The sequence below is a fragment of the Nasonia vitripennis genome, chromosome 5 (genome assembly GCF_009193385.2).
Source record: "Nasonia vitripennis strain AsymCx chromosome 5, Nvit_psr_1.1, whole genome shotgun sequence".
In the NCBI taxonomy this organism is placed as follows: Eukaryota; Metazoa; Arthropoda; class Insecta; order Hymenoptera; family Pteromalidae; genus Nasonia; species Nasonia vitripennis.
The window spans coordinates 5107316-5133767 of record NC_045761.1 but is presented as its reverse complement, the minus strand read 5'-3'; the positions used below and the strand labels follow the sequence as shown (position 1 = coordinate 5133767).

At 47.4% G+C, this 26452-nt stretch overlaps 1 protein-coding gene across 8 annotated transcripts in view; it reads left to right on the top strand.

Annotated features, from left to right (window-relative positions):
- LOC100120090 (atrial natriuretic peptide receptor 1) overlaps window positions 1-26452 on the top strand; it is an 85109-nt gene that overhangs the window by 37132 nt on the left and 21525 nt on the right. For all 8 annotated transcript variants that reach the window (XM_031932042.1, XM_031932044.2, XM_031932043.1 and 5 more), the window contains 9 exons: window positions 127-218; window positions 1396-1534; window positions 1845-1926; window positions 8732-8870; window positions 10031-10108; window positions 10504-10581; window positions 11040-11144; window positions 12312-12558; window positions 12953-13111. In XM_031932042.1, the coding sequence (XP_031787902.1) occupies window positions 127-218; window positions 1396-1534; window positions 1845-1926; window positions 8732-8870; window positions 10031-10108; window positions 10504-10581; window positions 11040-11144; window positions 12312-12558; window positions 12953-13111 (1119 nt within the window). The remainder of the gene's footprint in view (window positions 1-126; window positions 219-1395; window positions 1535-1844; window positions 1927-8731; window positions 8871-10030; window positions 10109-10503; window positions 10582-11039; window positions 11145-12311; window positions 12559-12952; window positions 13112-26452) is intronic.

The following is a 26452-nucleotide window of genomic DNA, read 5'->3' as shown; positions in this document are numbered from 1 at the left end:
TACTGCGTGGGGCAATCAAGCCTGGGTCGAATCATTTCGGTCAACGAGTTTTGCCGAGCGCATTACGAACAGCGTACATCGAAGAGTCAGGGAAAGAATAATCCATCAACGTTAATCTGTTCGCAGGTATAACGGGGTACGTCCACATCGACGAGAACGGCGATCGCATAGCCGACTATTCCCTCCTCGACATGAATCCCGAAACTTCCAAGTTCGAGGTACGTCCATTACACTTATCCGCACGTATTACACTTCCCACACACACACACACACATATATGTGTGTACATATATATATATACATATTCATGCGCCATAACTTTGTATTAAGGATCGAGTACTCGCAAGATCGGGTTAAATTTTCAAGTGTAATTATTAGTTCGGCGAGGAAGGAGCCAGCATAGCGCTGTCGAGCGCGAGCGAAAGCATTTTCGAATCAACCTCTCGGCCGCGTGCGGAAACGTGCTTTCGACGAGATAACTGCGCGATGTGTGCTCGATAGAGGCCGACTGCGCCAGGGAAATTGCTCGCCGCTAGGAAAGAAGAAAAAAATGCGCCCTCGCGGCAACTCGGATTGGAGCTTGTATAGGACGGATTTAATTATGCCCTTGACTTGATAATCATTCAAATCCGCGTCGAGAGGCAATTTCTCGTGCAGCTTTTCAGATTGAATTGAACGTTTTATACGATGTCGGCAAAACAATGACGGGCTGTTAATTATGCTCGAGTGTTATCGAACTTCATTGCCGTCCAAAAGGCGGAGGGAAGAATTTTAATGGGAAATTCATCGAGGTGAAAGTTTCAAAGAGCTCGCTCTCTCTCTCTCTCTCTCTCTCTCTCTCTCTCTCTCTCTCTATCTCTATCTCTCTCTCTCTCTCTCTCTCTCTCTCTCTCTCTCTCTCTCTATCGACGTCTCTCTGTGTGCGGCTGGCACTATGCGCGAGTGGTAATTGATCGCATCGCGGATATGCCGTATTGTTCGAACTATGGCTATTTTTGATTGATCGCCCCTGCGCCCGATGCAGCGGAATGATGTATTCCGATCGATAATTGGTAAATCATTCTCAACGATGTTCCGCGGCTGCGTAATACTGCGGGTGTGCATAGGCTCTTAAAATATCGCTTTATAAATAACGTATAAACTTCAGCGACGTGGTCGGGCACACTTTGTACTCTGCTTGAATAATCGAGTGTGCGCGGGACAGAAAGGTATAAGCGCCGGCCAACGAGAATCTAATCTATTCGATTTATTCCGCGCGATCGGAAAAGTAATCTGTACGCGAATTCCTCGCTCAATCGGGCCAAACTCGCGAAATCAAACATTCTATTCCGCTGCCATAGCAGCAGCAGCATCAGCTGCAAGTTCCTTCATACTCATCGCATTCTGCTGTTTCAGATAGTGGCCAACTACTACGGGGCGAACAAAACCTTGGAGTACATACCGGGCAAAAGGATACACTGGTCGGGTGACCGGCTCGAGCCACCGCCCGATACGCCCACCTGCGGCTATGACGGATCCCTCTGTCCCGATAACTGTGAGCCATCGCTGCTTTCTATTTTGTTTTCACATCCCCGCGCGTGAAACATCAAAGGGGCCGTTGGAAGGCAAAGTCAGCGCTTTCCTTGCGTTCGCTACCGGTTAACGATCTTAACGAGCCTTTTATATTGCTACGTATCTTTGGCGCTTAACGCAGAGGTGTTTCTCGCATGGCGGGAAACGGGATACTCTCGGTGAGCGGTGAAAATTCTGGCACGAGCCAGAGGCTAATTGAGAAGCCGCGCGCGCTCTGGGGAACTCCATATAACGAGACTCGTGCAACTACAACCGTTTGATTCCTGTTTCAGCTCTGCCCGGTTACGCCATACTCTCGATCGTACTCAGCTCGATCGTTGTATTTCTCGTGGTGGGCTCGGTCTTCATTTACAGGTAAGTTTATACACATAGTCGAGTACGCTCGTTAATGTTTGTTTCGCGCGACTCCTCTGATATGTATGCCGTCACGCGATACACTTGAACTTTGTTCGCGGTATCGTTCTCATCTGTCTGCGTGTGTATGTATATATATATATATATATATATGTGTGTGTGTGTGTGTGTGTGTGTGTGTGTGTGTGTGTGTGTATACGCTTTGCCTTTGTCGCAAAAACTCGTAAATAAAATATCTCCGGGTGTACACATTGCCTTCGAATTGATTGATGGATGATCGATGGAATCGTTGTATAACCCACTTATACTTTCGAAACCCACTTATCTTTCGAAACTCGCTGACCGCATGAAATTTTTATTACACCGATCCTGCTTCTGACAGTTGCCGATCGTTGCGCGCGAGCGGGAGAGAGAGATATTCCAACTATATTCGGGGCGAGCACTATCAAAACGGCGTCTGCATAAAAGTCCGTTTCCCCAATTCATCTCCCTCGTTCGGGAAAAAACACACATAAACTTTCCCCCGCCACCCTCCTGCACACGCGTGTTTATCAACCTCGTGTACGTACGTAGACGAAGTTTTATGCGACGCGGACATTAGAAAAGTTGGTGAATTTTCTTTTACGCGAAATCTTGGGAATCGCCGCCCGAGGATATATATTATAGTGTACATGAGAGTTATGCGTATAAAAAGGGGACTGGATGGAAGCCAGATGTCATCAATCGAGCTCTAAATGAATGAAGAGAAGGAAAATGAGTTTTCCTCTCGCGCGGAGTCGCAGCTACTTCCATTACTTCCTCCTCTTCCTCTTGTCAGCCGCGCGTCTCCTACTTATTCCTTTTCTTTTTACGACCCGCCTGAATCAAGCGCTGTGAGGGTTATGCCAGGACGTCTCTTCCCGGCTTATTTTTTCTTTTATTTTTCGAAGCTCGTCTTGCTCGTTCTGCAGAGCCAGCTGTAAATCCCCTCGTCGGCGGAGTTGGAAAATTTCACTCGGATTTTATTTCTCGTCCGCCTCATCGAGCAGAACCGCAATTACTCGCCGGACGCAGTACGTCGTCGCTGGAGAGAAAACCAAAAAAAGAAGACAGCTATGTACTCGCGGGATGATCGCGACACGTTCAGGAAATTCCGCACGTCTTGCTTGACAAGCCGGTAACTCCGTATACGTGTAGTCGTATACACACTCTGGAAGGGTATTTGCATTTTGACTGGACTAGAGACACGCGCGCATGCATATGCATACATCCGCAAAGAGGATCGCGAGTAGACGCTCCTACATGCGCCAAAGGACGCGCGCAATTTGGTTTCTTCGCCGGTGCATCAAGCATCGCGTATAAGTGTAGTCGAGCCCTGTTGGATATTATACAACCTTGGAGTCTTCGACGTTGTGTGCTCAGCGAAGAGAAAACAAGCACCGGATACTTTGCGCGCGCGAGACGTATTTTTCTCGCTCGGATTGAATTTTCCGGATTCCGGAAGCATCGGCTGCGCGTGTACTGTACAAATGAAGGACGTGATGCGCGGCGTGTACACCGCGCGCGGAACCGCATGAATTCGTAAAAATGTGTTGCCTGCTCGGAGAAGCTTTATCGAAGCGGATGCAGCAGTAGTCTGCGCGCAGCCCTATACTCACCGCACGTATTTCCAATTTCGAGGGCCGGATTTATGGGCAAAGTTTCCGGCCGGCCTTTTGTGCATCCTCGCAATAAGACGAGCCACGCCGTATTCATACGCTTGCCCACGTCCGCGCTTCTTATCTCTCTCGTTCTTATTATTCCTATTTTTGTTATAATTATTATTATTTGGAGGTGGATCGGTGTAACGGCGAGAGATCGCTCGTTACTACCATCAATTTTGAACTCGCACCTCGATGAGAAATACCGGAGTCCTCTGCGCTGATTAATTCGCGAGAAGCCCGAGAAAATCGTTTAGTTCGATAAATTGTATCCGGGGAAAGTCCGGGAAATTGTTTTCTCTCGCCAGGAGCGAAGTATCGAATCAATTTCGCTGCGCATAATGTTCGCATTTAAATAATCTATCTAGCTGCCGGCGAGAAGGAAAAACTTTCCCTCGCTCTTTTGGCTTAATTCGTTGCCGATGGATTTCCGATAAACAACGAGTCGCGCGGTGCGGTAAACCAAAATTAAAAAAGTAGGTATACACCTCTCTCGCGAGTGCGCCCCTTTCGTCGTAATAATAAAACCGTGTGACTGGAGAGCCGAAGTATAGAAGGTGCATAGTGCCTGTATATGGAGGGCGTAATTTGATACATTTTCCAGCCTTTACGAGGCCCAGACACACGGCGGAGAGTGGAAGCGTATCATCACCTAGGAGATGCGCTTTTCTCCCTTTCTCACTCTCTTATTCTGAGTGCAGTCGCGTTTCGTTTGCGAGATGGCTTGCGTCGTTTTATTTTTCAATGAAGAAGGGAATTTTCTTCCTTCTTTTAAATTGCGCGCGTTACGCGGAGAAAACACGATGCGCTAATCTTCTGCGAAATCCGACTGCACCAAAGGGAAACCATATTTTTAATGCGCCGGAAAAGCTCGCTCGTTAACGCTAAGCTAAAAAAAGCGACACGTGCTCTCCGCCCACTGGTTCTGATATCCCGCAAAGTGCATTCTGTAAGCTCACCGTTCTCGAAGCCATTCCAGTTTTGAAAAAAAAACTCGGCGTAATATCTGGCGAGATATCGAATTTCTTACATATATATTCTAAAAGTTTTAATCCGAATCGAAAATTTCACCGAAGAGCAGTGGCAGTTCGACATCTAATAACCACGGCGTAACTGGCCTCCTTTTGCCGATCGGGTTATATATAGCGAGAAAAAGAAGCTCGCGAGCGCGCACTTCCTTCATTAGCTCATCTCTGAAAGGCCCAGCTGCATTCGACTCGAGATAGGAAATAAAAAAGAAGGGAAAGAGACGAGGGCTCGGATAACCGAGCAAATTAAACGTTATCGATCAAATCCCTAGATATAAACACACACACACACACGCGCACACACACACATACGCACTCATCTTTCGATCTCCATCTCTCGTTTCCTATCGAGAAAAGATCTCGTGACGATTTAGAACAATGTATATATGCAAGATGAGTAATGCCCCCCTTATAGTCTCCATATTCGATAGCTTTTAATTAACAAAGGAAGGAATCTCGATATGGCCATACGGCTGGCGTCAAAATAGTTCAGCCGGCGTCCGGAATTCGCTGGCGCCGCGACAGTCTCCTCCTCCTTTGGCGCACACTCGCGGGGCACTTATCTCCCTCCGAAGCAATTTCTCGCGGACTCGCACACGGCTCTAATCGAATCAAGCTTCTCCCTTGTCGTTTCCCGGCACTACGCTCGACACTATATAGCTTCGCTCCTGCCGGGCATCCGTACGTACTGTATACATATATAGTCAGCGGCACAGCAGATGGGGGTGTATTAAACGAGAGCAGCTATTGTACTCGCGGAGGAAGGGAAATTGGCGTGTAGAATCTCGGTACCTACTGCACCGCTCGCTGCGTTTAACAGCTCATTAATTAGGATCCGAGCTGCACTCGCTTCGTGTCTTTGCACTTTACGCAGCTAATCGACTTGATGTCCCTTATCTCCTCCGGGTGAATTTTTACACCCTGTTGTGTTTCGTTATCGCCGGAAACTCGAGTTCGCTGCGCGCGAATTAGGTTTATCGCTGTATACGCTGGGCTTGCCGCGCGCAAGCGCATTATCCGTAATTAGCAGTCGGAATTGCGTCGTGGGGATTATACGCCTGGCACACCCACACGACTTTCTCGATATTTAACATGCAAGTCTTGATCCGCGCGCTGCTCCTTTTAGCCGCGCGATTCTCCTCTCATTGTTCGTCTTTCGGCGACGACTTTGAGCCCTGCTGGATTCTCTCGGCGACTTTCGCCAACTTCAGTGCAGTCTCAAAATATAATCAAGAGCCAAAGAAGGCAAGTAGTTTTAATTTCTTCCGGAGCTAATCTCCCGGAGCTCGGGCATACGTATAACTCTCTCCCGGATTTTACAGCGACTCTGAATGAATGTTAATTACCGATGAGAGCACAGTCCTACTCGACTACTGCAGCGCGCATAAGTTTTCCGATCTGTCGTCGAGCGAGCTGAAAATTTACCGGCCGAGCTAATGCGCTTTTCAATTTCTTCCAACTTTTAACGGCGTCAGGCCGTTAAGGAGTTCGCCTATCCCACTCGTTATGCCGTAGTAGTACCACGAGCGCAAACCAGTGCGTAGATCATAGGCCAGTGCAACCGGCCTCTCTAAATTCCGTCGAACTCCCGGAGCAATCGTGGCCTAATTCAAATCGAACACGCCAATTTCCGGCCTCGCAAAACTTCCCCGAACCGCAACTTCCTTTTTATATCGAATCGCCTCGGCTGATCCGCCGCGCATCTCGAAAACTTTTCACCCGTGCTTTGTAGGTACGTGTGTACACGTATATAGTGCGGTGCAGCGTCGGGTGTCGTCCCAGTTGCGCGCGCGGAAGTAGATTCCTAGGAATCGACTTGGCCGCATCTGCCGAGCGCGCGCGAAGTTGATACAAATACACGCGCTCGCTCTTTCTCTCTCCCTTGAGTGCTGGGGGGAGGGACGGGATAGCGTCGAAAGGAAAGTAGACGATTCTGATTTTATCGAAGAAAAGGCGGGACTATGATTGGACTTGGACAGTTTTCGAGCGTGTCCTCGCAGCAACACGTGGAAGGGCGAATGAAATTCCGAAGAAGTTTCTCTGCCGAATCGCTTCGTCTTGCAAACTGTAGATTCGTATGTATTTACTCGATACGAAATTGTCGTAAGGATGAAATGCTGATGAGCTACGGCTCCGAGATAAATCCTTATACGCGCCATAATAAGAGGACTCGGTATAAGCAGTCCGTCTTCTCTTTACGTCCCGCGTATAAGAGCCTCGTATTACGCGGAATTTCATGCGCGGTGTGTACGTGTATACCCCGGCTAATAATGTCGCTTAAACCTATACAGAGCTGGATTTATGCCGTAAGCCCTGCACTGGAACGCGGACTCGTTTGTTTTTGTCAGGGATGTATTCCAAGATTAGGAAGCTCGCGCGCCTTATTACAGTAGATCTCGGGCTAATACGGACTCGCTGCTGCACAGCCAGTAATCCATCGATAATTCGATGCGGAATTCCGTAAGGCCGATCCCGACGCCTCTCGTAGTTTAATCTCGACTGCCGTACCGCCGATCGATGCGCTCGCTTCGAATTACATCATATCACAGCTTTCTTAATCTGCAAATGGATCGTGAGAATCCGGTGACGCGATGAGCGGAATTGTTTCCCTCGTTTGGCTTAAGAATCGGACTGACAAGTTTTGGCAGAGCAGTTGCAGCAGTTGTATCGTAAACTCGAGCGAGAAGTGCAGAGAGTTAATCCGCCGCGATGAGTCGAGCCCGCACGTCTGACCACAGCCAGACCTTCACCACTCGCTCCGCTAAACCTCATCCATCATCGCACTTTACACACGGCATCAGCAGGCCGTTCTTGCGTCTTGCGGCGCAGTGGAGAAGCCAAGATTTACGAGGCGTCTCATTCAGATTTACGAGCGAGTAAATTACTTTTTCCACTATACAGCGTGTGCATATCGTAAGGGGTCGACGATTGTCTGGCAGTGGTGGTGTCGAAAAAATCCTGTACCGCCTCCGCGAGGGATTCTTGGCAGAGCAGAGCGCGTCCTTCCACTGGCTCTCGGTAAATATGTATGCGACGCATATCCCGCCGTGGAAAATAAAACGATGTACACTGGAGGGACGTCCGTTCGGGAATATCAAGTGAATATCTCGAGACACATACATTATCGCGCGGATCCAAAAGTACAACGCACTCGCCGGCGATTCCATTAACCCCTGTATTTATGTGTACAGTCGCGGCAGAGGAGAGACGATCAAAGTGTCTGCGGGAAAGTGCGACTTTCTCTCTCTTGGGCCACGAATTATGTCTAAGGATTATGTAAATTCATGGAAATGGCTGGATAATAGACGTGTTTTATTCCTCTTTTCCCTGCCAGCTCTCTCGACTCTTCTTTTGCTTAGCCGCGTGCGGGGGGTAATTCCGTATATAACCCGGCTAAGAGGAAAAGCTGCATTTGGGAAATAATTCCTGCCCCCACGTGCTGCAGTCGAGAGTAGTCCGCTGCTGCTTCTTTCTTCCCGCGGGACATTCAGTGCAGCGCTGATGCCGCATGGACTTCAACAGGCGCGGAGTTAATTAAAATTTTTACATATCGCGTGTACACCCCGGCTTGAATTTATAGCAGGCCGACGATTTACAGCTCCTTTCCGGTAAACGATCTTTAAGAGCCGGCGCTGGAGTCTTTTTTCCTCAGCTTTACGGCAGATGTGCTCGCCTTGAGAGAGACAATTTTACTTGGAGCGAAATTTGATGCAGCGCGAGGCCCTTTCTTTGAGAAGACAGTGCGTTAGTTTGAACAATGTGTGTGTGAGTATGTGTGTGTGTGTGTGTGAGAGAGAGAGAGAGAGAGAGAGAGAGAGAGAGAGAGAGAGAGAGAGAGAATTTCTTACGATTAACGCGCTTCTAGCCTCGGAAATTAAGTTTTCGACTTACAACTCCGGCGAGCCAATTAGGAAAATTGCGAGCCTGAAATTAATAAAACTGCGCAACTACGTCGGCAAGTTTTTTCCTTACGGCGCGCGAGCTACGGCGCTACACTTACTTCATTTGGAATTTTTGTTTATCTCATCAAGTTGAAGCATAAATTACACCGATGCTTGGCTCTTATAACGATCTTATTTTTTCTCTTCTTCTCCGCAGGCACTTCAAACTCGAGGCCGAAATTGCCTCGATGACGTGGAAGGTGCACTGGGAAGACGTTATTGTGATGCCGAGCGAGAAGTTCAAAGCCGGATCCCTGTACTCCCTGGCGCCAAACAAGCAACGTGGCAGTCAGCTGGTAGAGCTTTAACTTTGCACCGAGCAATAATAATTTTACGCGATACGATGTAATCCGTTATGGACCGAAACGCTGCTGAATAATGTATATGTATACGCGCGGTAAATTGGGTCGAAATTCGGAACGATAACATGTAAGCCATTAGGAGAATAATAACGAGGCATTTCATCGCCATTGTCTCGGACGAGTTTCTCTTTCTTTTATTTATTTGTATTTTTTAAGGGCCTCGCTGGCACGTTTTCCAGCGCGTTGAAAGCATTTTAAATTCACCGGGGGAAAATGAAAATCTCGGCCGACTCGTTGGTCGCGGGTAATTTACGGCTATTCTTAATGAACGCTACGGATTTACTATGCAAAGTTATATATTCGTTTGCGCGGCGCAAAGAGCCGAGTAGCAGAGTAGCTCATTGTTCGCCGGGCAACTCTCTGCAAAAGTTACTCTGTTTTAAGCACCGTAAATATGTAGACTCACTCTCGTGCGTAACAAAGAAAATTACCTTCTCACTCAGCGTCCGCCCGCGTTTCCGGCTCGTTTTCGCGCTGCTCGCGTTCGTCTGCACGACAGCTTCTCTTATACCGATATGGTCCGATAATAGATGCGGAAAAATTGACCAATTGTCCCTAGGATGAGAGGAGTGTTTCGTACGATGATAATAATTTTTCACGTTATTATCGCCCGCCGGAGGGCCATCCCTCATTCCCTTCGCGCCTTTCTCTTCTAATCTGCCGACGAGACTCGACGTATGGAGGAACGTGTTCCTGGGATACGCTGCGCGTATATGTATATATACCCACACGTATAGACGCGCGCGCCGTCCGTAAGCCGCTCGGACGACGAGGCGTTGGGGGGAGGAGGACAGAAGAAAAAGAAGCGAGAGGGACTCGTAAAGCAGACTTAATGTCTTTCGCTCCCTGCGTGAGACGCGAATATAATAGTTATCGGAATTAGAGGAGCAGCTTTTCCCTGTCTTTCTCCTCCTCCTCTTCTTCTTCTCCTCCTCCTCTTCTTCTTCTTCTCCTCCTTGTATATTCTTCTACTTTCCCTCGTCGCGCGGAGAACGGCATCTCTCTTATATACGACTTTATTAAGTGCGCGCGTGCGGCATGTCCGCGCCCGTAAAACTGTCGCCACTGCATCGATTTCGCATCGTTTGTTCCAGAGCATATATTCCGAGGACAACATGAGCCTGCCCGGCGGAATGGACAGGCGCTCCTTCGTCCCCACTGGAATTTACAAGGTAAGTCGATTACCGTTTCTTGCTTTTATGTCTCCCCCGCACACCAGCCCCGTCTCCTACGTCGCGCCGTGCTCCTCGGGTCATGGCAGTGTGTTTGCCCTTTACGTCCCAGAAAAGAGGAGACACCGGCTCGATTTAGAGTATGCGGTTGAATAAATTTCGAATAGCCCGCGTGCTTCCATATTTAAAACGTCAAACTGGCACTGGAAACTCCTGGGAATTCAAGCCGTGACCACTGACTTTAATCAGTCGTTTTGCAAGTTTCGCGGCTGTCCTCGGATTATAAAGTTAAAGCGTTTGAGTTTCGGGCTCTGGATGTAGCTTTTGAAATTTACGAGTTTCTCTTATGTCATTCGCATTTGTGTAAAAATGTAATCCTTATTTCGATGTTACAGACTTCGAAAATAGCCATCAGGCCGATACCAAGGAACAAGGTGGAGATCTCGCGTCCGCTGCTGTTGGAGCTGAAAAGGGTGAGAATAAATTTAAATTTGTTTCTTCTTTTGTCTCTTCCACTTTTCTTGTAGCGCGCCTCTGGCTGCCTGGCCTCCTGTTGGAATCTTAACGCTCTCCTCCCGTACACAGCGAATAATTTTCTTTTCATTACTTTCCGTTCCGTCCTTGTCTCGAAGAATAACGACCCGATCTATCCTTGAATTATGAGTCGCGATTCGAGGGGAGTCGTTAAGTTCGACAGTCGTAAAAGACTTTGAAATTCAACGGATTCAGTAGATAATCAAGTTTCCTCTGGAAATTCAGCGCGACTAACACTTGCTTGGACACGATACATAATAATAATAATAATAACAACAATAATAATAATAATAATAATAATAGTAATGTGGCTGCAAGAAATGATAATAACTGCTTTGTGAAAATAAACAATGCGCATGACAACGAGTGAAAAATTGTCTGCTGCTGACTGTCGTAGATGAAGGATCTCCAGCACGATCACTTGGTGAGATTTTACGGGGCCTGCGTCGATCCGCCCCACTGCTGCCTACTCACCGAGTACTGTCCGAGAGGTTCACTTCAGGTTTGCTTTATTCTCAGTAGTTTTTTTCCTAATCCCATATACGGCTTATGCCTTCCGAACACTCGCAATCTTCCTAAGTATGTCTATATACACACACGGTCACATCTCTCTTTTCATTCTTTTAGTTTTCACACGCCATGCATTATTCCGACGGTTGTGAAGGGAGAGGGAGGAGAATAACGATTTTTCCGCCGACACGCAGTAATAGAATATCGCGAGTAATAGCTTTCGCAGACGTTGCGAATTTCGAAGAGCTATAGGAATAACTTTGAAATTAAAGAAGATGTAGTACTATGAATTTTAGCGGCGTCACTTTGCCGCGCGAAGATATCCTTTGAGTAAGAGTATATAACCGAGTTATATACGTCACAAAGGATCTCCGAGACGCTGCCTTTTTTTTTCACGAATTCAGCATAGCGAAGCGGTATTCGGTTAAGATTAGAAATACCACTGTGTGTATTCTTCGCGCTGGAATTTCCCGTTAATGAATCCTCTTCTCCCGACGACGCCTCTTCAGCGTGTAACGCGAGGAAAAAGAAAAAAAAATACCGAAAGAGTTGAGTTTATGAAAGAAAAGCGCCGTGTGGGAAAGGGATTCCCCTGCAACTTAACGACTTAATGTCAAGTTAGAGTGATCCGCGATAAGCCAAGGAGACGATAACAAGTCGAAGTCCGGCTTAGCGAGAGGAAAGAGCGAGGCAATTTAAGAAGTTGGAAAAGAAAAGCCGAAGCAGTGGATTTTGTACTCTGCAGGAGATTTACTCCCTCTCTCTCTCTTTCTCTTGCTCGCGCTCGTGTTAGGTGATGAAAAAAACAACCCGGCGCGAGCGCACTGTCCCGTTATCGTATAATTAAGAGATATTTTCCCTTTCGACGCGTCCTTGTCCTCGGCGGTCACCTTTGTTTTCTGCACGTCGGAGAAAGGTTCGCGCGCCGCAGCTTTTCTTCATTTTCGAAATCTACAGAGCTTCTCTCGAGAGAGAACGCAATTTGGCGTCCATCCCGCTAATAGTCTCGGAATGACCAGCATATAAGCTGTGCTCTGATAAAATCTTAAAATTTCATCTCGTCGCACATTTCTCATTTTCTATACTCTTTCAACTCGCTATAGCTATAGCTGTGTCTCCTTGGCGAGCGACTCTAATTGTTTTTCCTTCTCGCCTGCAGGACATCCTGGAGAACGAGCAGATGAAGCTGGACAAGGTGTTCCGGGGCTCTCTGATCCACGACATCGTCCGGGGCATGGGCTACCTGCACGCCTCGGACATACGCAGCCACGGGAACCTCAAGTCGACCAACTGCCTCGTGGACTCGAGGTTCGTCCTGAAGATCGCGGATTTTGGACTGCACGAGCTAAGAAAGCCACATCCGCTGGACCCCGACGAGGACCGTAACAGCTACGCCTATTGGAGAAGTGAGTCCGCCTTTTTGAGAATTTGGACTAATCTACTCAAAGGGACTATCAGGTCGTCAGGTTTCCTTTAGATTCGACGCAGTCGTACAGTTTCCATTCGCGTGTGTGAAGTTTGCTGCAGCTAGCACAAAGGGGCGCAATCATCGGTAATGCCAGCTACCGAGAACTCGTGTGATTATAATGTGGGACTCGCGAGATTGGCAGTTTGTCGAGCGAAATTTCGGTGTAACTTACTTTGATCGTCTGAGATCAGAAAGTTTTGGATCGCTAGTTCGATTCTCCTGCAGCAGTCTCTCACACACATACACTCGAGCGTCGCATATACCTCCCTCGCGACATCTTCATCAAACAGAGCGAGGACAGATATGACTGATGCGCGCGTGCTCTTTTGCAGAACAGCTGTGGACGGCACCGGAGCTGCTGAGGATGGGGCGCAGGCCGGCCGAGGGTACGCAGAAGGGCGACGTCTACAGCTTCGCCATCATCGTGCACGAGATCGAGATGCGCCAGGGGCCCTTCTACTTGGGAAACGCGAGCAATCTATCTCCCAGGGGTGAGTACACTCCTTCCTATATTTATACACATCGCTCATTTTGTTCCTCGAGCCTCGCACGCCATCGACGCAAATTCCTGGCTGAATGCGAACGAGCCCACTTTTTCGCCTTCGGCGCCGGCTAATTCGTCTCTCCCAGAAAGACAGAGTGCGTACACATTGTCGCTGCTTTTATCGCCTAGATGTGTCTGCCCCTCTTTCCAATACTTCTTTCCTCCAAATCGTGTATTAGAATCCCTATATATAAAGTTCTTCGATGAGCTTCTCATAATTGTTGTGTTATCGAGGCGTCTATTTTAGGAGCAGCATCTTATTTCTGTTTTTCCGCGCGATCGATTCCGCTCGGACCTAAGTAAATACGCGCCCGTCGCTTCCGTGCTGTTTATCGTCGCGCTATCCACTCCTCCCACAGCTGCGATCCGTCCAGTTGTGCGCGCGCGATAATTCTCGCGCGACTACATATAAACGCGATTAACAAGCTTTGTTAAACATATATCGAATCGAACTCTCCCGTAAATACTCATGAATATTTACACAGGACTTCCGGAAAAATCACTATTACGATCCGCAAGCTTACGCCGCGTCAAGCTCGCGCGCGCCAGCGATGGCAGAGATACTCTGAATATTTCACGCTGCCAAACCGCAACGTAAGCCTGCGGCTTTATTTATGTCGGGTGCTCGGCGCGCCTGTGCTTTCGTTAAACGATTTGAAAACGAGCCTGCGACGGCGAAGAGAGAGAGAGAGAGAGAGAGAGAGAGAAGGGAGGGAAGGACAAATGGCCTCGAAACTTAAAATCCACTCCGTGGTGAATTTCTCCCGCGACTTTTACGCTACATTGCCAAAATAAATCGCTTGGAAGCCTGCTTCAATTTGGCCCCCCCCCCCTAGCTGTTCGTCGTGTACGCGTTCTCTGTATAGACGCGTGTGGGGTAGCTGTGTTTTCGGTCGTGTGCACGCGCGGATACGCAATCTTCGACGGCGGAGGGATTTACAGCAGCGAGCTTTTTGTCGCTGCGATCGAGAGACGCGCGCGACGAGTGCTTTTGAGGTTGAGGGGGGCACGATTTGCGGCGGCGGCGGTGGGGTGGCCTGTGGCTGACTTGCAGGAGTGCCATGCGATCGACGCTGAAAATGTCGAGAGGATTTTTCGAAAATGGTCCGCTAAAACACGTATTTGCCACTTCGTCCGCTCATCCATTCGACTTTTCGCGTTACATACATGATGCGCTTTCCGTAAATAGGTCGAAAGCTCATACACGCCGTACACGCAGTCCCCAAAGCGATTTGCCCGCTCACGCGGAAATTAACATGCGTCGCCGGGTGCTTGTCGACAGCGATTGCAGCTTATAGATTACGCGTATCTCCGCGCGCATGTTTCGAGCGAATGAACCGAGCTATAAAGACCGAGCGACTCGCGTGGGAGCATTCGTGTACAGAAATCAAGTCCAAACATTTATTTCGAGTACACTTCATTGATGTGGAAATCTACTTCTCGCGCTGCCGAGTATACACCGCGAGACTGAGAGACGTCTCTGGACGATGCTCCATAGAAATCATACTTCCGAGGCCAGATAGCAGATCCATTTCTCCGAGGAGCTTTCACTCAGTATACTTGCGAACAGGGCCGGCATGCTCGAAAGATAAAAATTATCATGCTCCAGATTCATTTGTGTGTTTCAGTCCTAATCGAGACTCGAGTATCAAAAATTCTCTTTCCGTCAAAAACCAACTCCCGTATAAAAGTACGTCGAATTCAAAATTCACAGAGCAAAGTCGCCGCGAAATAAGTTCGGCGTCTCGCCTCGCATATCGATATCTTCACATACGGCCTCTTTTTTATCCAGTTGTGGTTCTCTCTCTCTCGAAAAATTCATGCGATACGTCATCGCGCGGCCTGTCCGCGGGCGTCGCGTGCTCTCTGATGAAAAATTCCACCGCTAGCTCGAGGACAGATGCGCAGACGAAGTATCCCCTATACGTGTATATATACGGACACGTGCACGCAGAAGCGAGAAGAGACGCGCCTTCGATATAGTAACCTCTGCAGGCGCCACAGCCACTTTAGCTTTGCTTTTTTGTCGCTTTCTTTTCTCGCTCGAAAAACAAAGGTGAGAGAGTTCATCCCCGGTCCCTCCTATATAAAAGCTTTCCTTTCGAAAGAGAAAGAGAAGAGGATATGCTCTCGATCGGCCGTTATCCGGCGCGAGAGCCTTTTACGCGTGTGCAGGTCACTCGTCCGACGCTTAATGAAAAAGCGCGCTCTCTTCCCTCAAGGCCGGCTTACGGCTGGGCCGGACAATTTTAAGCATGCGAGCTCTGCTCTGAAATACGACGTCGATACGCTTCTTTCGACAGGTCGTAAATTTCATAATCGACGGAGCGCGCGCTGAGTATTTAAACTTTGACGATGCTAGTTTTACCTCGTGTAAAACTTATCGAGAGAGAGAGAGGGGGAGAGAGAGAGAGAGAGAGAGAGAGAGAGAGAGAGAGAGAGAGAGAGAGAGAGAGAGAGAGAAAGAGCGACACTTTATTGCTTTATGAATATTCGGAATATTTTGTCGAGAGCTGAGAGAAATTTTGTCTACCGTCGAGCTGAATGATTGCGCGAGAGTACAAGCTCTTTTACGCCTCGTCGAGGGCTCGGTACTTAGAGACGTATAATAAAAAGCCGCGAGTAAGGCGATAAAATGTCGCTCGGCTGCGCCGCTGGCGAGAGGTAAATATACGCGGTAAAACCATTGTTTTACGCTTGAGACGATGGCTGATGAACGGCTCGATCGATCGTAAATTGCGCTGCAAAGCTTTGATGTCTCAAGTTTGCTGCTGCTCCGAGCACGCCGGCGCTTATGACTGGCGTTTATTAATTTCAGCCTGTACACAATACACGGCGTCGCTCATCCGTGGCTGCCATATTATACTTGCGGCAAATCGTTTCATTTCACGACGCAGCGTTGCGCAAAAGAACCGCACTGAAAATACTTTCATTCGGTCACGTATAAGCGCTCGGACGCCGATAGCGCGTTGCGTTGAAAATTTGAAATTCCGACGTTTCGAATATGTATGTAAAACGACGCGCCAATACTTTAGGCCGCGCGGATGTATGCATATTCACGGAGCAGAAAATGCTCGGTCTTGTACCACTGCTCTGATGAAGCTCTTGGTTGGCTTCCAGCCGAACGATTTGTTATATATGTATAGCGCGAGAGGGCTATTTGCCGGCGTAAAATATTTTTCGTTGGAAAATTATTCTTCGCCGAAGTAGGCCGTTATTCCAGCGTAAATATTCATTTTTCGACTCTCCGAAGATCGAATCAGCGTTTGATAAATTTGTTTCAATTAGCAGCGAGTATACGTCTAAAACGTCATATATTTTTCAGCTTTTCCCTTCGCCTCTCACGGCGAAGAAAATGAAACCGGTCAACGTGAAAATCCTCGATAATCCGTATTATACCTCTAAATTGCTTTTCTCTCTCTCTCTCTCTCTCTCTCTCTCTCTCTCTCTCTATATATATATATATATATATATATATATATATATATATATATATATATATATATATATATATATATATATATATATATATATATATATATATATATATATACAGACATGGCCAGTTAGCGTTTGCGCGTCGGACCGATCGACGCAGCAAAAGCTCATACGGAATTCAGGCATTATCCGCTCGATCGTTCCATCTTGCGCATTCATACATCGTAACCCAAAGGATCATCGTCGTTTTGTCTCCGAAGCACTTATGACATTCGTGATTTCTTCGTCGCTACATAACGTACCCAATATCTCGGCGGAGAATAATAATTATGTGATCCTGGAATATGAGCCCGCGTCTTTGAATCGAGCCCTCATGAGTTGTCGGATGTGGCTCGGTTATCCGCACACACACTCTCCTACTGTGCTATGCGATCCAGCTGATGAGGGCCAATACCAAAGGGCTTAGCTGACGGTTCTCGTCGGTATAATGCGACTAAATGCGTGCAATTCCCATCGGCTTGTTCTAGCGCGCCGCGCGCAAGGATCGCAGCTATTTGGCGTCGCGGACACAATGCGACATTATACGTCAACAGCTGCATTGTCCGTTGAAAATTGGCTCGATAGAATGATGATGATGGCGTTTCAGCTTTCTCTGAGCTTATTTTGACGATATGATTCATTAACGAATACATGTTTCCGGGCGATTACGTAATTCTTATCTATCAGTTTTTCAATGATATCGGCCGTAAGGGATGAAACTGAAAAATAGCGATTGCAAAAAAAGTGTTCGTAACGAACTTCTGTAGGGAGCAATATTTGCATCAGATATACATCGAACACAAGTGACGTTAAAAAGCAAAACTTCTGCCGTGCACATACTAGTTGTTCGTGTAAAGGGAGAGGATTTTCGCTGAAACGCGTTGCTCCATCGCTGATAAAGGATATTGTGTTTTTTCTATTCTCTTTTTGGTCCAACGCTTACGGCTTTCGATATCGAGTCTCTCTCTCTCCCTCTCTCGCGCGTTGGGTATTGAGTTCAGGTTACCTTTTTTAACGAATATATTCCACGTAATGAGGGTGTGTCGTTGATATAAAGGAAATCCAATAATAACGATTTCCATTGTTGTCATGGCGCTACGTGTGTGGCTTTTAATAAAAGCCATATATGCAGCCAGCTGTACATTGATTTTGCAGACGACAATGAGGATCTGCTTTAGAAAACAGCGTTTGTAACGATAGCTGTTCCCCGAAACTCGTTCATGTGTATGCGGCGCATTGAATAGTTAATTATTAGACGCGTAATTAATACTGCGCAAAATTCATGCTCTCGGCAGATTTAAACGATAATATCGAACGAAAATGCGCGCAGCGAGGAAATCGTTATATGGTGGTTCAATAAAAACGGAAATTATCGGGTATAATTGTTGACATTATGAATGCGCGAGTTTCCGCCTCTTTCGATGCTTCGGGCTGAACAGGCATATAATCGTTGAAGTAATGCTAACTGAATGCAATTCTTCCAGGCAGTTTTTGACGTTCATTTTAGTCATATATTATTCGTCGAATCCATTAATACATTATACGTTTCCGAGTTACTTGATTTTCTTGGTACGTCCGCTAGCTTTTGAAAATGTAGCAACGTGTGGTCTCTTTTTATCAATATTTCAACTTAATATTCATCGCGGCGAAGAATCTGGGTCATTTTAGCTGCCTTTCAGGAGGTTTTCACGGAGGCATTCGTTCATTTCCTCTTTGATCATCGGACTGCCATTTTTTTCTCTCTCTATCGCTGATTTATACAAATTACTGCGCAAATTCAATTTACCCTTAACGCCGCGGATACGGCTTATGAAAAAAGTCCAAGTTAATCGAAATTCTGTAAAAAGTATGTAACCCGCGCAGGAGAATTGAAGAAAACTTATTTCACTTAATGGCCGTTCCTGTGGAAACTAATTAAATTTCAAAGAGCTATCGGTATTGAAAAGAACGGCGTCGTTAAAAACAGAGTTCCTCCTGAATGTTTCAAATGCTCGTAAAGCTCGCTTCGAAACTACGCGTAAACATCCGAATTTCCGTCGTTAACCGCGCAACGTGTATTACTGCTCGATAATCTGTTTTCCGAAAAATCATTCAGAATGGGTGTCAGGATTACCATAATTCGATAAACCACCGAGCACCGAAAGTTCTCTACCTTACCTCAGCGCGATACCGACGTCGACATCCTCTCGAGATAACGAAAGCTCTCTCGCAGTAGCAAAGCTCGCGACCCTTCTTACCATTGCTCGCAGAGCTTTTTCCTGGTCGGTAAGATGAACAACCCCGGCTTCTCACCCCACTGCCTTACCGACAACTATTGCAACCCCGCTAGGCGCAAGCTCGCGGTTGCCGGGGGGCTGTACACTGCTCACACGGCACTTGTAGCGAAAAAGCTCCCCGTCAGTTGAAGCTCTCGCGCCTAGCGGTACGCACACGCCGGCAGTGTTGCGTCCGCGCTTTTACTCGTCGACACGTGAAAAGCCGCTCGGCCAAATCGTTTGTTTGTTTATTCTAGTCGTGCGTGAGATTCAGAGAGTGGCTTGAAAGACCTGCTATAGGTTTGTGGGACTTTTCTTGAGAAACAGGATTGCGGAGAACACGTGTGCTTTCCTGGATTTGTAAGGGGGAGAAGTTGGTTGTAAGCGTGGGTGCCACCGTCGAGTTGAGGAGGGATGTAAACAAGCGTAGTTCTGCGATACTCTGATTTTTAAAGCCAATTTTAAGCGGAATGCTTTGCGAAACGCGTGAAAATGTTTATCACACCAGCAACAATTTTTCATCGATCTCAAAACGTTGTTTCTCCCCTATGCAAGCTTATTCTCCAACTAGCATCGATGTACGCGTCAGTGTCGGATTACGTCTAATCCCCATCGACAGCGTCGAAAGGAAAGCTCGCACTCGCGCACGACTCGTAAATAAAGCGATCAGAGAAAACGCGAGAGTGACAGCCGCGATTTTCCCTTACGCACACACTTATCGCGCGGCTATAACCGTCGCCGGGGTTATCGATCCGCGCGAGAGTACAGGAAAGAACTTGCGAGCTTTTCAATGCAAATAAGCCGAGCAAGAGAGAGAGAGAGAGAGAGAGAGAGAGAGAGAGAGAGAGAGAGAGAGAGAGAGAGAGAGAGAGAGAGAGAGAGAGAGAGAGGTTATTGTGATATACGTTCTCTCGGTACGCGCCGTGTGTGTCGTATAGTATATGGGTTTGTTGACCCGAGAGAGTGTGCAAGACGCCTTGTGGAAAGCCGCTTTTCCTCTTTATCGTCCCTTATTTCCCGTCTTTTCCTTTTGTTTACCCTCGAGAGTCTACTGTTTACTTTTCTCGTTCTCTCGAGTGTGTCTATATGTTAGTGTTTACGGCTGCGTACATGTTTTCTTCAGTGGCATTACACACACGACGAGCCAGTGTTTTTCCCTCTCGGCATTCTCCTCGTTTATCCTACTTGTGTATCTGGTATGGTCTTATTTTACTGTCGGCCGACGCTGCGCTACTGCAGATCTTATTTAGCTTCTCGGGAAGTCGATTTCTGTGCAAATCCCACCCGCCGCCGCAGGTGTATGTGTCTCGTCTCTCCGGCTTTTGTTCGAATAAACAGAGAGAAAGCGCAGCCACGTTGCCGCGCGATGACGATTTTTCCTCATTTGAAAGTCTAAAAGGCGCGCGCTTGTGTGTTTATATTTCGTGCGGGAAAAGCGCCGCGTTTTCGCCATTGTTTTCGCAAGCTCCCCGGGCTGAACTATATATACTATGCGCGGCGCGAGATTATAATAAAGGTTAATACGGTTAAGCTTACTCGCGTAGAATATGTCTGTAAACTAGGCTGCAGTGCAGTTTCCCAAGTTTATAATCTTCCATTAGGACCTAAAGAGCCTCTTTGGAGATTCGAATAGCTGCGCGTACTACCGTGTACTACCCCTTCTAAATTTTCGGAACAACCTCGATCGAATTTCAGCGCAAAAAAGCTGCTGGCGCGAGCTTACGCATAATTATGCATGTAAGCATCCTCGATTTCCTTGACGTCGAGACAACTCGGGCTTCCTCGTTCAAAAACCACGAGAGCCGACAAGAAACAAAAACGTCGGCCGCACTCTTTATTAAAGCTCTATCTCTCTGGCAACTGGAATGCGAGAAACGTGATAGCGAGAGCAGAATCCAAAGTGAGCATCAGTGTGCCAGTGCGTATATATCGATTCTCCAAGGCTCGGTTAGCTACGTCCGTATGTGCGGCGATATACCATAATAGTCCGGTCGAGAGGATACACATTTTTCTCGCTTACGCAATGTGGGTCGCGTCACAAAGGCTCAGCTGCTGCTGCGACGTCAAAGCTGCTGCTCGTCCCGCACGGCTACGAGAAAAGAACACAATGCGCTCCTCGCGGCGGCGATAAGGAGTTGACCCGAGGGCCGTACCGTTGAGGATTTCACTACGGCCGATTGAATTTCAGAGGAACCTTATACAGCGTTGTTGGTCTTTTGGAAAGAGCGATTTGCTCGATGACGTATACCTTTATCTCGCGAGGGTCGTCTCCTATTCGGCGCGCGACCCGGCTTTGCATGTGCGATCGATTTTCCGTTATCAAAATAGAGGCCGTAAATGGAAACGTCAAACCGTGCGCGATTCGAAATAAGTCATTCATTCATCATACGGGCAGTGTATCGTGGGCACTGGGTAATAAACTCTCCGACAATGAAATCAAATCAATACTGCGCGGGCACTTGAGAAAAAATGTATACGACTGACGTGGAGAAATTGCCATCGGAGCGTAAATATAGCTGGACGCTATTTCAGATCCGTCTTCGCGTAACCGACATTCAATGACCCGAAGGAAACGAAAACTATGATTCCACTTATTACATATCGTATATAGAATCATCCAAAACGTAAGCAACTGCTCGTCAAAAACGAGCATCTCGATGATATCAGTGCATCGATTATCGCCTCTCGAAATAGCCTCCTCGAAGCCGTACGAATTAGGGATTTCGAGATACATCGGGGAAAACGAAATCTGAAGGATATCCTGTATCGACGAGGGTCTCGCTCTCGTCTTGGAGCTCATTTAGATGCGATCGGATACGGCGGACGACTCGCGTGAAAATCCCCCGACTCGGTATAAACACACGACGAGGGAGGAAATTCGCTTCGCAAAGGCTCGTGCGAGATAGAACGAAATTCCGAGGCCTTAATCACGGATCTTTAATGTTATTTATGGCCGCGCGGCTCGGCGATAATGAAATATCGCGGCTGATTTCCCGTGTGCGCTCTCCTGTCGCGCGGCCAAAGTTAATGGGCCGGAAGAGGAGAAAAATAGTGCGGCTTGTTTTTGTTTACTTTTCGAAGCGCATCAGCGTCAGATTGATCGGAGCTTTGAAAAAAGCTCCAGTGGTGTATTAAAAACTCTCCAGAGGTGTATTAAAAACTCTCTCTACGCGTGGGTGCAAAATTCGCATAAATTTTCTCTCCGGGTGGATTACGCTAACGCGATCTACTATACAGCTTTCTTCTTCCGCAGTCTGCATTGCGAGGCGCACAGTATGCCGCTATTTCTATGGCCGCGGCTGAGCGTAGTGTACAATCGATATTCCGGAAATTGTATCTCGACTACGTCGTTTGGTTTATACTGCGTGACCGCAGTCACGCTGAGTTATACGCGGATCTGCTTAACGACGCGAGATTATTCTTGATTTTCGGAGTCGAGAACTATTAGACGTTGCCGGATTGATCTTGCGGTCTTTCTGTAAAAAATGCATCAAATATGGTTTTCTGAAAAGGTAATCTCAGATTTCGCAGTTCTCATCCCGCGTGAGGCATCGCCGCGTGATAACCGGATATTCAAGTAATTATCAAACTCCGGCGCACATTCGTCAAACTAATACCTCCATCGAGCTCTGAACTTTCGTAGCAATTCCAGCATTGACATTTATACATGCATACCTATATCGTCGCGTCACGAAAGCACGGCGCTCTTATAGTCACCGTCATCGTCGTGTGACGTGTGCGCGGCCCAATTAATCGGCGGCGTGCAGGCTTTTATCGCGACGCCTAAATCTAATTGGCATTAGTGTGAGCGAGCGTTTTAAGTGAAATTTAGCTGCCGAGCCGCAGGGGGTTTCGCGCGACGCCACACGATGCTTTTACAGCGGCGTCAGCTGGAAAAGGGGGCGACGCTGATAAAGTTAAAGCTCTATTTGATTTTATGAGAAACTTGACTTGCCTCTGCTGCCGCGTATAATAGTGTGAGAGATGGAATTGTTCGAGCGGCGAAAGGGGAAAAGATCGGATATGGTCAGACGCGTACGTGGATATTGAAGTTTGAACATTCCTCGAGGTTGCAGCGTTCGTTTTTACTCGGTATCTCTCTCTCTGTGTGTGTGTGTGTGTGTGTGTGTGTGTGTGTGTGTGTGTGTGTTTGAGAGTGGAGTAATGCGACATGCTGGAATCTGCACCGTATTTAATGTTGGCTCGTGAAATATTCAAGTACTTTGGAATATTCAAGCAGTTCACAAATTCAATCAGCAGCACGTTTACAGACTATATTGTTTTCACTGCGAGAACGAATCGACGCACTGATGAACAGTATACTGTTAAATATTTAGTACTCGTCGTGTCGAATAATTTCGATGCAAGATTAGGTATACGTTGTTTATGGTCTCTGCTATAAGTGTGTATTTTACGTAAAATTAATGCGCATATGAACGAGGGCTAACAGAGTTTATTTATAGCCCGTTAAAGCGTAGTTAAAAATACGCAAAAAATGTTTGAATACACCTCGCTATTCATTCGAAAATAAGAAGAAAAAATCAGAGTATCGGAAGAGTCGCGGCATTAAAATATATGTCGAGCTTTCAAAGCGCTATTCCAACTCGACAGCACTGGCATACATCTCGCTTTTTCCTCCTCCGCGTGTTTGTACGGAACCCCCGAATAAATGGGATAATTCATATTAACGAACCGAGTATACTTGGAAACGCAAAGTCGCACACGTGTCTCCCGCGTATCGTGTGCGCTGGCACGAAAGTCGGAAATATTCAACTTTTCAAAAAGCTTGAATTTCGGCTTCGACCACTCCCGCACACGGTAGAGGATCAAACAAAAAACGGATTTCATTTCGCAGCCCTATAGTCCTTTGATGCGTCCGCTGTAGCTACAGTATTAGTTCTCGCGACATAGTTACACAGACGAAAGAGCGTAAAAATAAATCCGAAAAAATCGCTTCGAACACGGATAACACCAGCAGCAAGTCGGAGTCGGACAGTGACAAAATGGGCGAAAGAAGCAACGCCTCGAGTACGAGTAGCCTGGCGCTACCCTCGATTCCCGGAGCGAGTCCCGAAGGCGGGGCCAGTCCTCGCAGAGCCGTCAGTCCACTGCTCGAGGTGCGCAGGCCTCACTGCACCCTCAACTGCGACCACTGCAGCGGATACCTCGAGGATCTCTACAAGCACAGTAGGTTATTCGAGAGTGTTTCCACCGCATAATGCCAACGGTACAAAAGCTGTACGAGCTATATATAACGCGTAAGATACAAAAGCTACAATTAGAGGATATAATATACAACTCGATGGGTGGTTTACGACTGCGGGGGATGACGGTTCTGAATATTCACGAAGCTGAAAATAGAAGCGGGTTAATTAAAAGCGAGCCGCTGTAAACGGGCCATTTTTTGCCGTGAGCTTGCAGTGATGAATTTTCGCGCTTCCATACTCGTAAAAGAGGGTTCGTACCGTTAAATTTTTACTTTACCAGCTCGGGGCGCGAAGAGTTTTTCGGATAATCCCGCGGGTTTACGTCCCTTTTTTATTGTTAAATCAGGGCGGGGGGAGAGGCCCTTTTGCGCGTCGCAATTAACGAGCGTGTAATCAAAGTAAAAGCGCGATACCCTCGTGCAATGCCGCAGGGCTATGAATATTTCAGTGGCGGTATCCACGAATGGTCAGACGCTGGCTGAGCGTTCGATCGCACGTTAAGTTATTTTACTGCTTGCTAGTTATCGGTATAACGACCGGATCGATCAATACGATTTCTTTCTCTCAAACTTCTATAAAGGAACATTATGCATTCTCTCTTTCACGCACTTTCGCCTGTTTGTCTTGCGTGAGATCGAATTTTCATTCGAGAGAACGATCTATACCAGGAACGAACCTTCGCGCAAGTGAAATCTCGGGCGCCGCAGCTGTCGTAATCCAGCTTTTCTCGTCGAGCACTCCCATCCACTCTTAATTAAAAGACCGCGAGATGGACGTGAAAAAGCGATATCTCGCGCAGATGATGCAGTGCGCGTCATTATTATTATTATTATCATCATCTGCGGGGGTAGAAAGACCCAGTATATATAGTCGAACCTTGAAACACTGCAGCAGCGGCGTCCAAGTGTTTGACCGAAGTGACAGAGTGACCAGAAGCGAGTATAGTCGCTGGGAAATCTAAATGCCAGGAAGTTTAACGACGACGCGACGTTGGCTGTCGATGCCAATTGCACGCGAGCGCACTCGAGCGAGCTATGAACAATGCGTGTCAGGAGCGAAACGCGAGATGATAGAGACGCCCCGGCTAAATCATTCGTGTACGTGTACGTGCGTGGAAAGTTAATGAAGTAGATGGCCGAGTCAATGGGTGGCCCCGATAGTATGGGTATTGTCCGGTCGCGTTTTGTTTATCGCGTTCTTATGCCCTCTGCTATTGTTCGGTGAGTATTTTGCGGTGATTGCGTTAATTTGCTCCGCTGTGCAATCGGATTAATTTAGTTTCATTCGGTTATTACTCGGCACGTTACATTTCTAACAGTCGAGAGCTTGCAAATGAACAAAAGCACTGCTCTATCGATTTCATGTTCGTTTCATCGGTGCAGCAATGTTTTATTCAATCGACACGATCGATCGTGCTAAAGTACGCAGAAAATTGTCCCCGCTTCAACAAGTATCGCAGAAATTAAAAAAAAAAGAAAAAGCGCAACACGAATAGCGCGAATTAAAAAGCATGAAGGATGGCGACTAGTGCAGTGCACCTCTGAGACGCGACGGGGCTCTCACCTCGAGCAATCAATACGCTGGCTGCATTCCCGTCTTCGAGTGTCTCTCGCGCCGTGCGAGGAAAACCGCTGAATTCCCAGACACCGAGAATCTTCTCTCTCGGCTCTGCATCACTATACGGCGCGGCGAACTTTATTGCGAGTCCGATCGGCTGCAGTTTTACGCGTACGTGCATATAATACAAGCTCTGCCCCCCCTCTCGCTAAATCAGCCGAGATAAAAGAGAAATTTACGGCGGACGACACTCTCATATCCGAAGAAATATTTCCCAGTGCGCGTTAGCCAGATAAAAAGCCGATATTTCAAGCGACCGATCTGACGCGTAGTCGAGACGCTTATATTCTTTTCAGATCTTCCTGCACTTCTGGGAAAAAACGAATAGCGAGCAGGTGGATTGAAAATTAACACGGGAGCAGCCAGCTGGATGATTAGCGTTGAGAGAGAGAGAGAGAGAGAGAGAGAGAGAGAGAGAGAGAGAGAGAGAAAGAGAAAATTACCTTCCGAGCAGAGTCACGTATACGCTTCTCCGAAACTGCACTGCTGCTGCAGCTCGCTGTGTTGGCTTTGAGTTTAATTAGCACATGGTAATCGATGCGCGCGCTCCAACTGCTTCTTTTTACCTTCGAGCTTGAAAATCGTTGTGAACGATTTCCTCATACGACTTCGAGCCTTGTGCGAAAATTAATTGCCAGATGGTTTACAAAGCATTACGTTGCTGCTCCCATCGAAATGACGCGCGTAAAATTCACTTTGCCAACGCGTTTCCGCGCGCCCCGCGCACATATA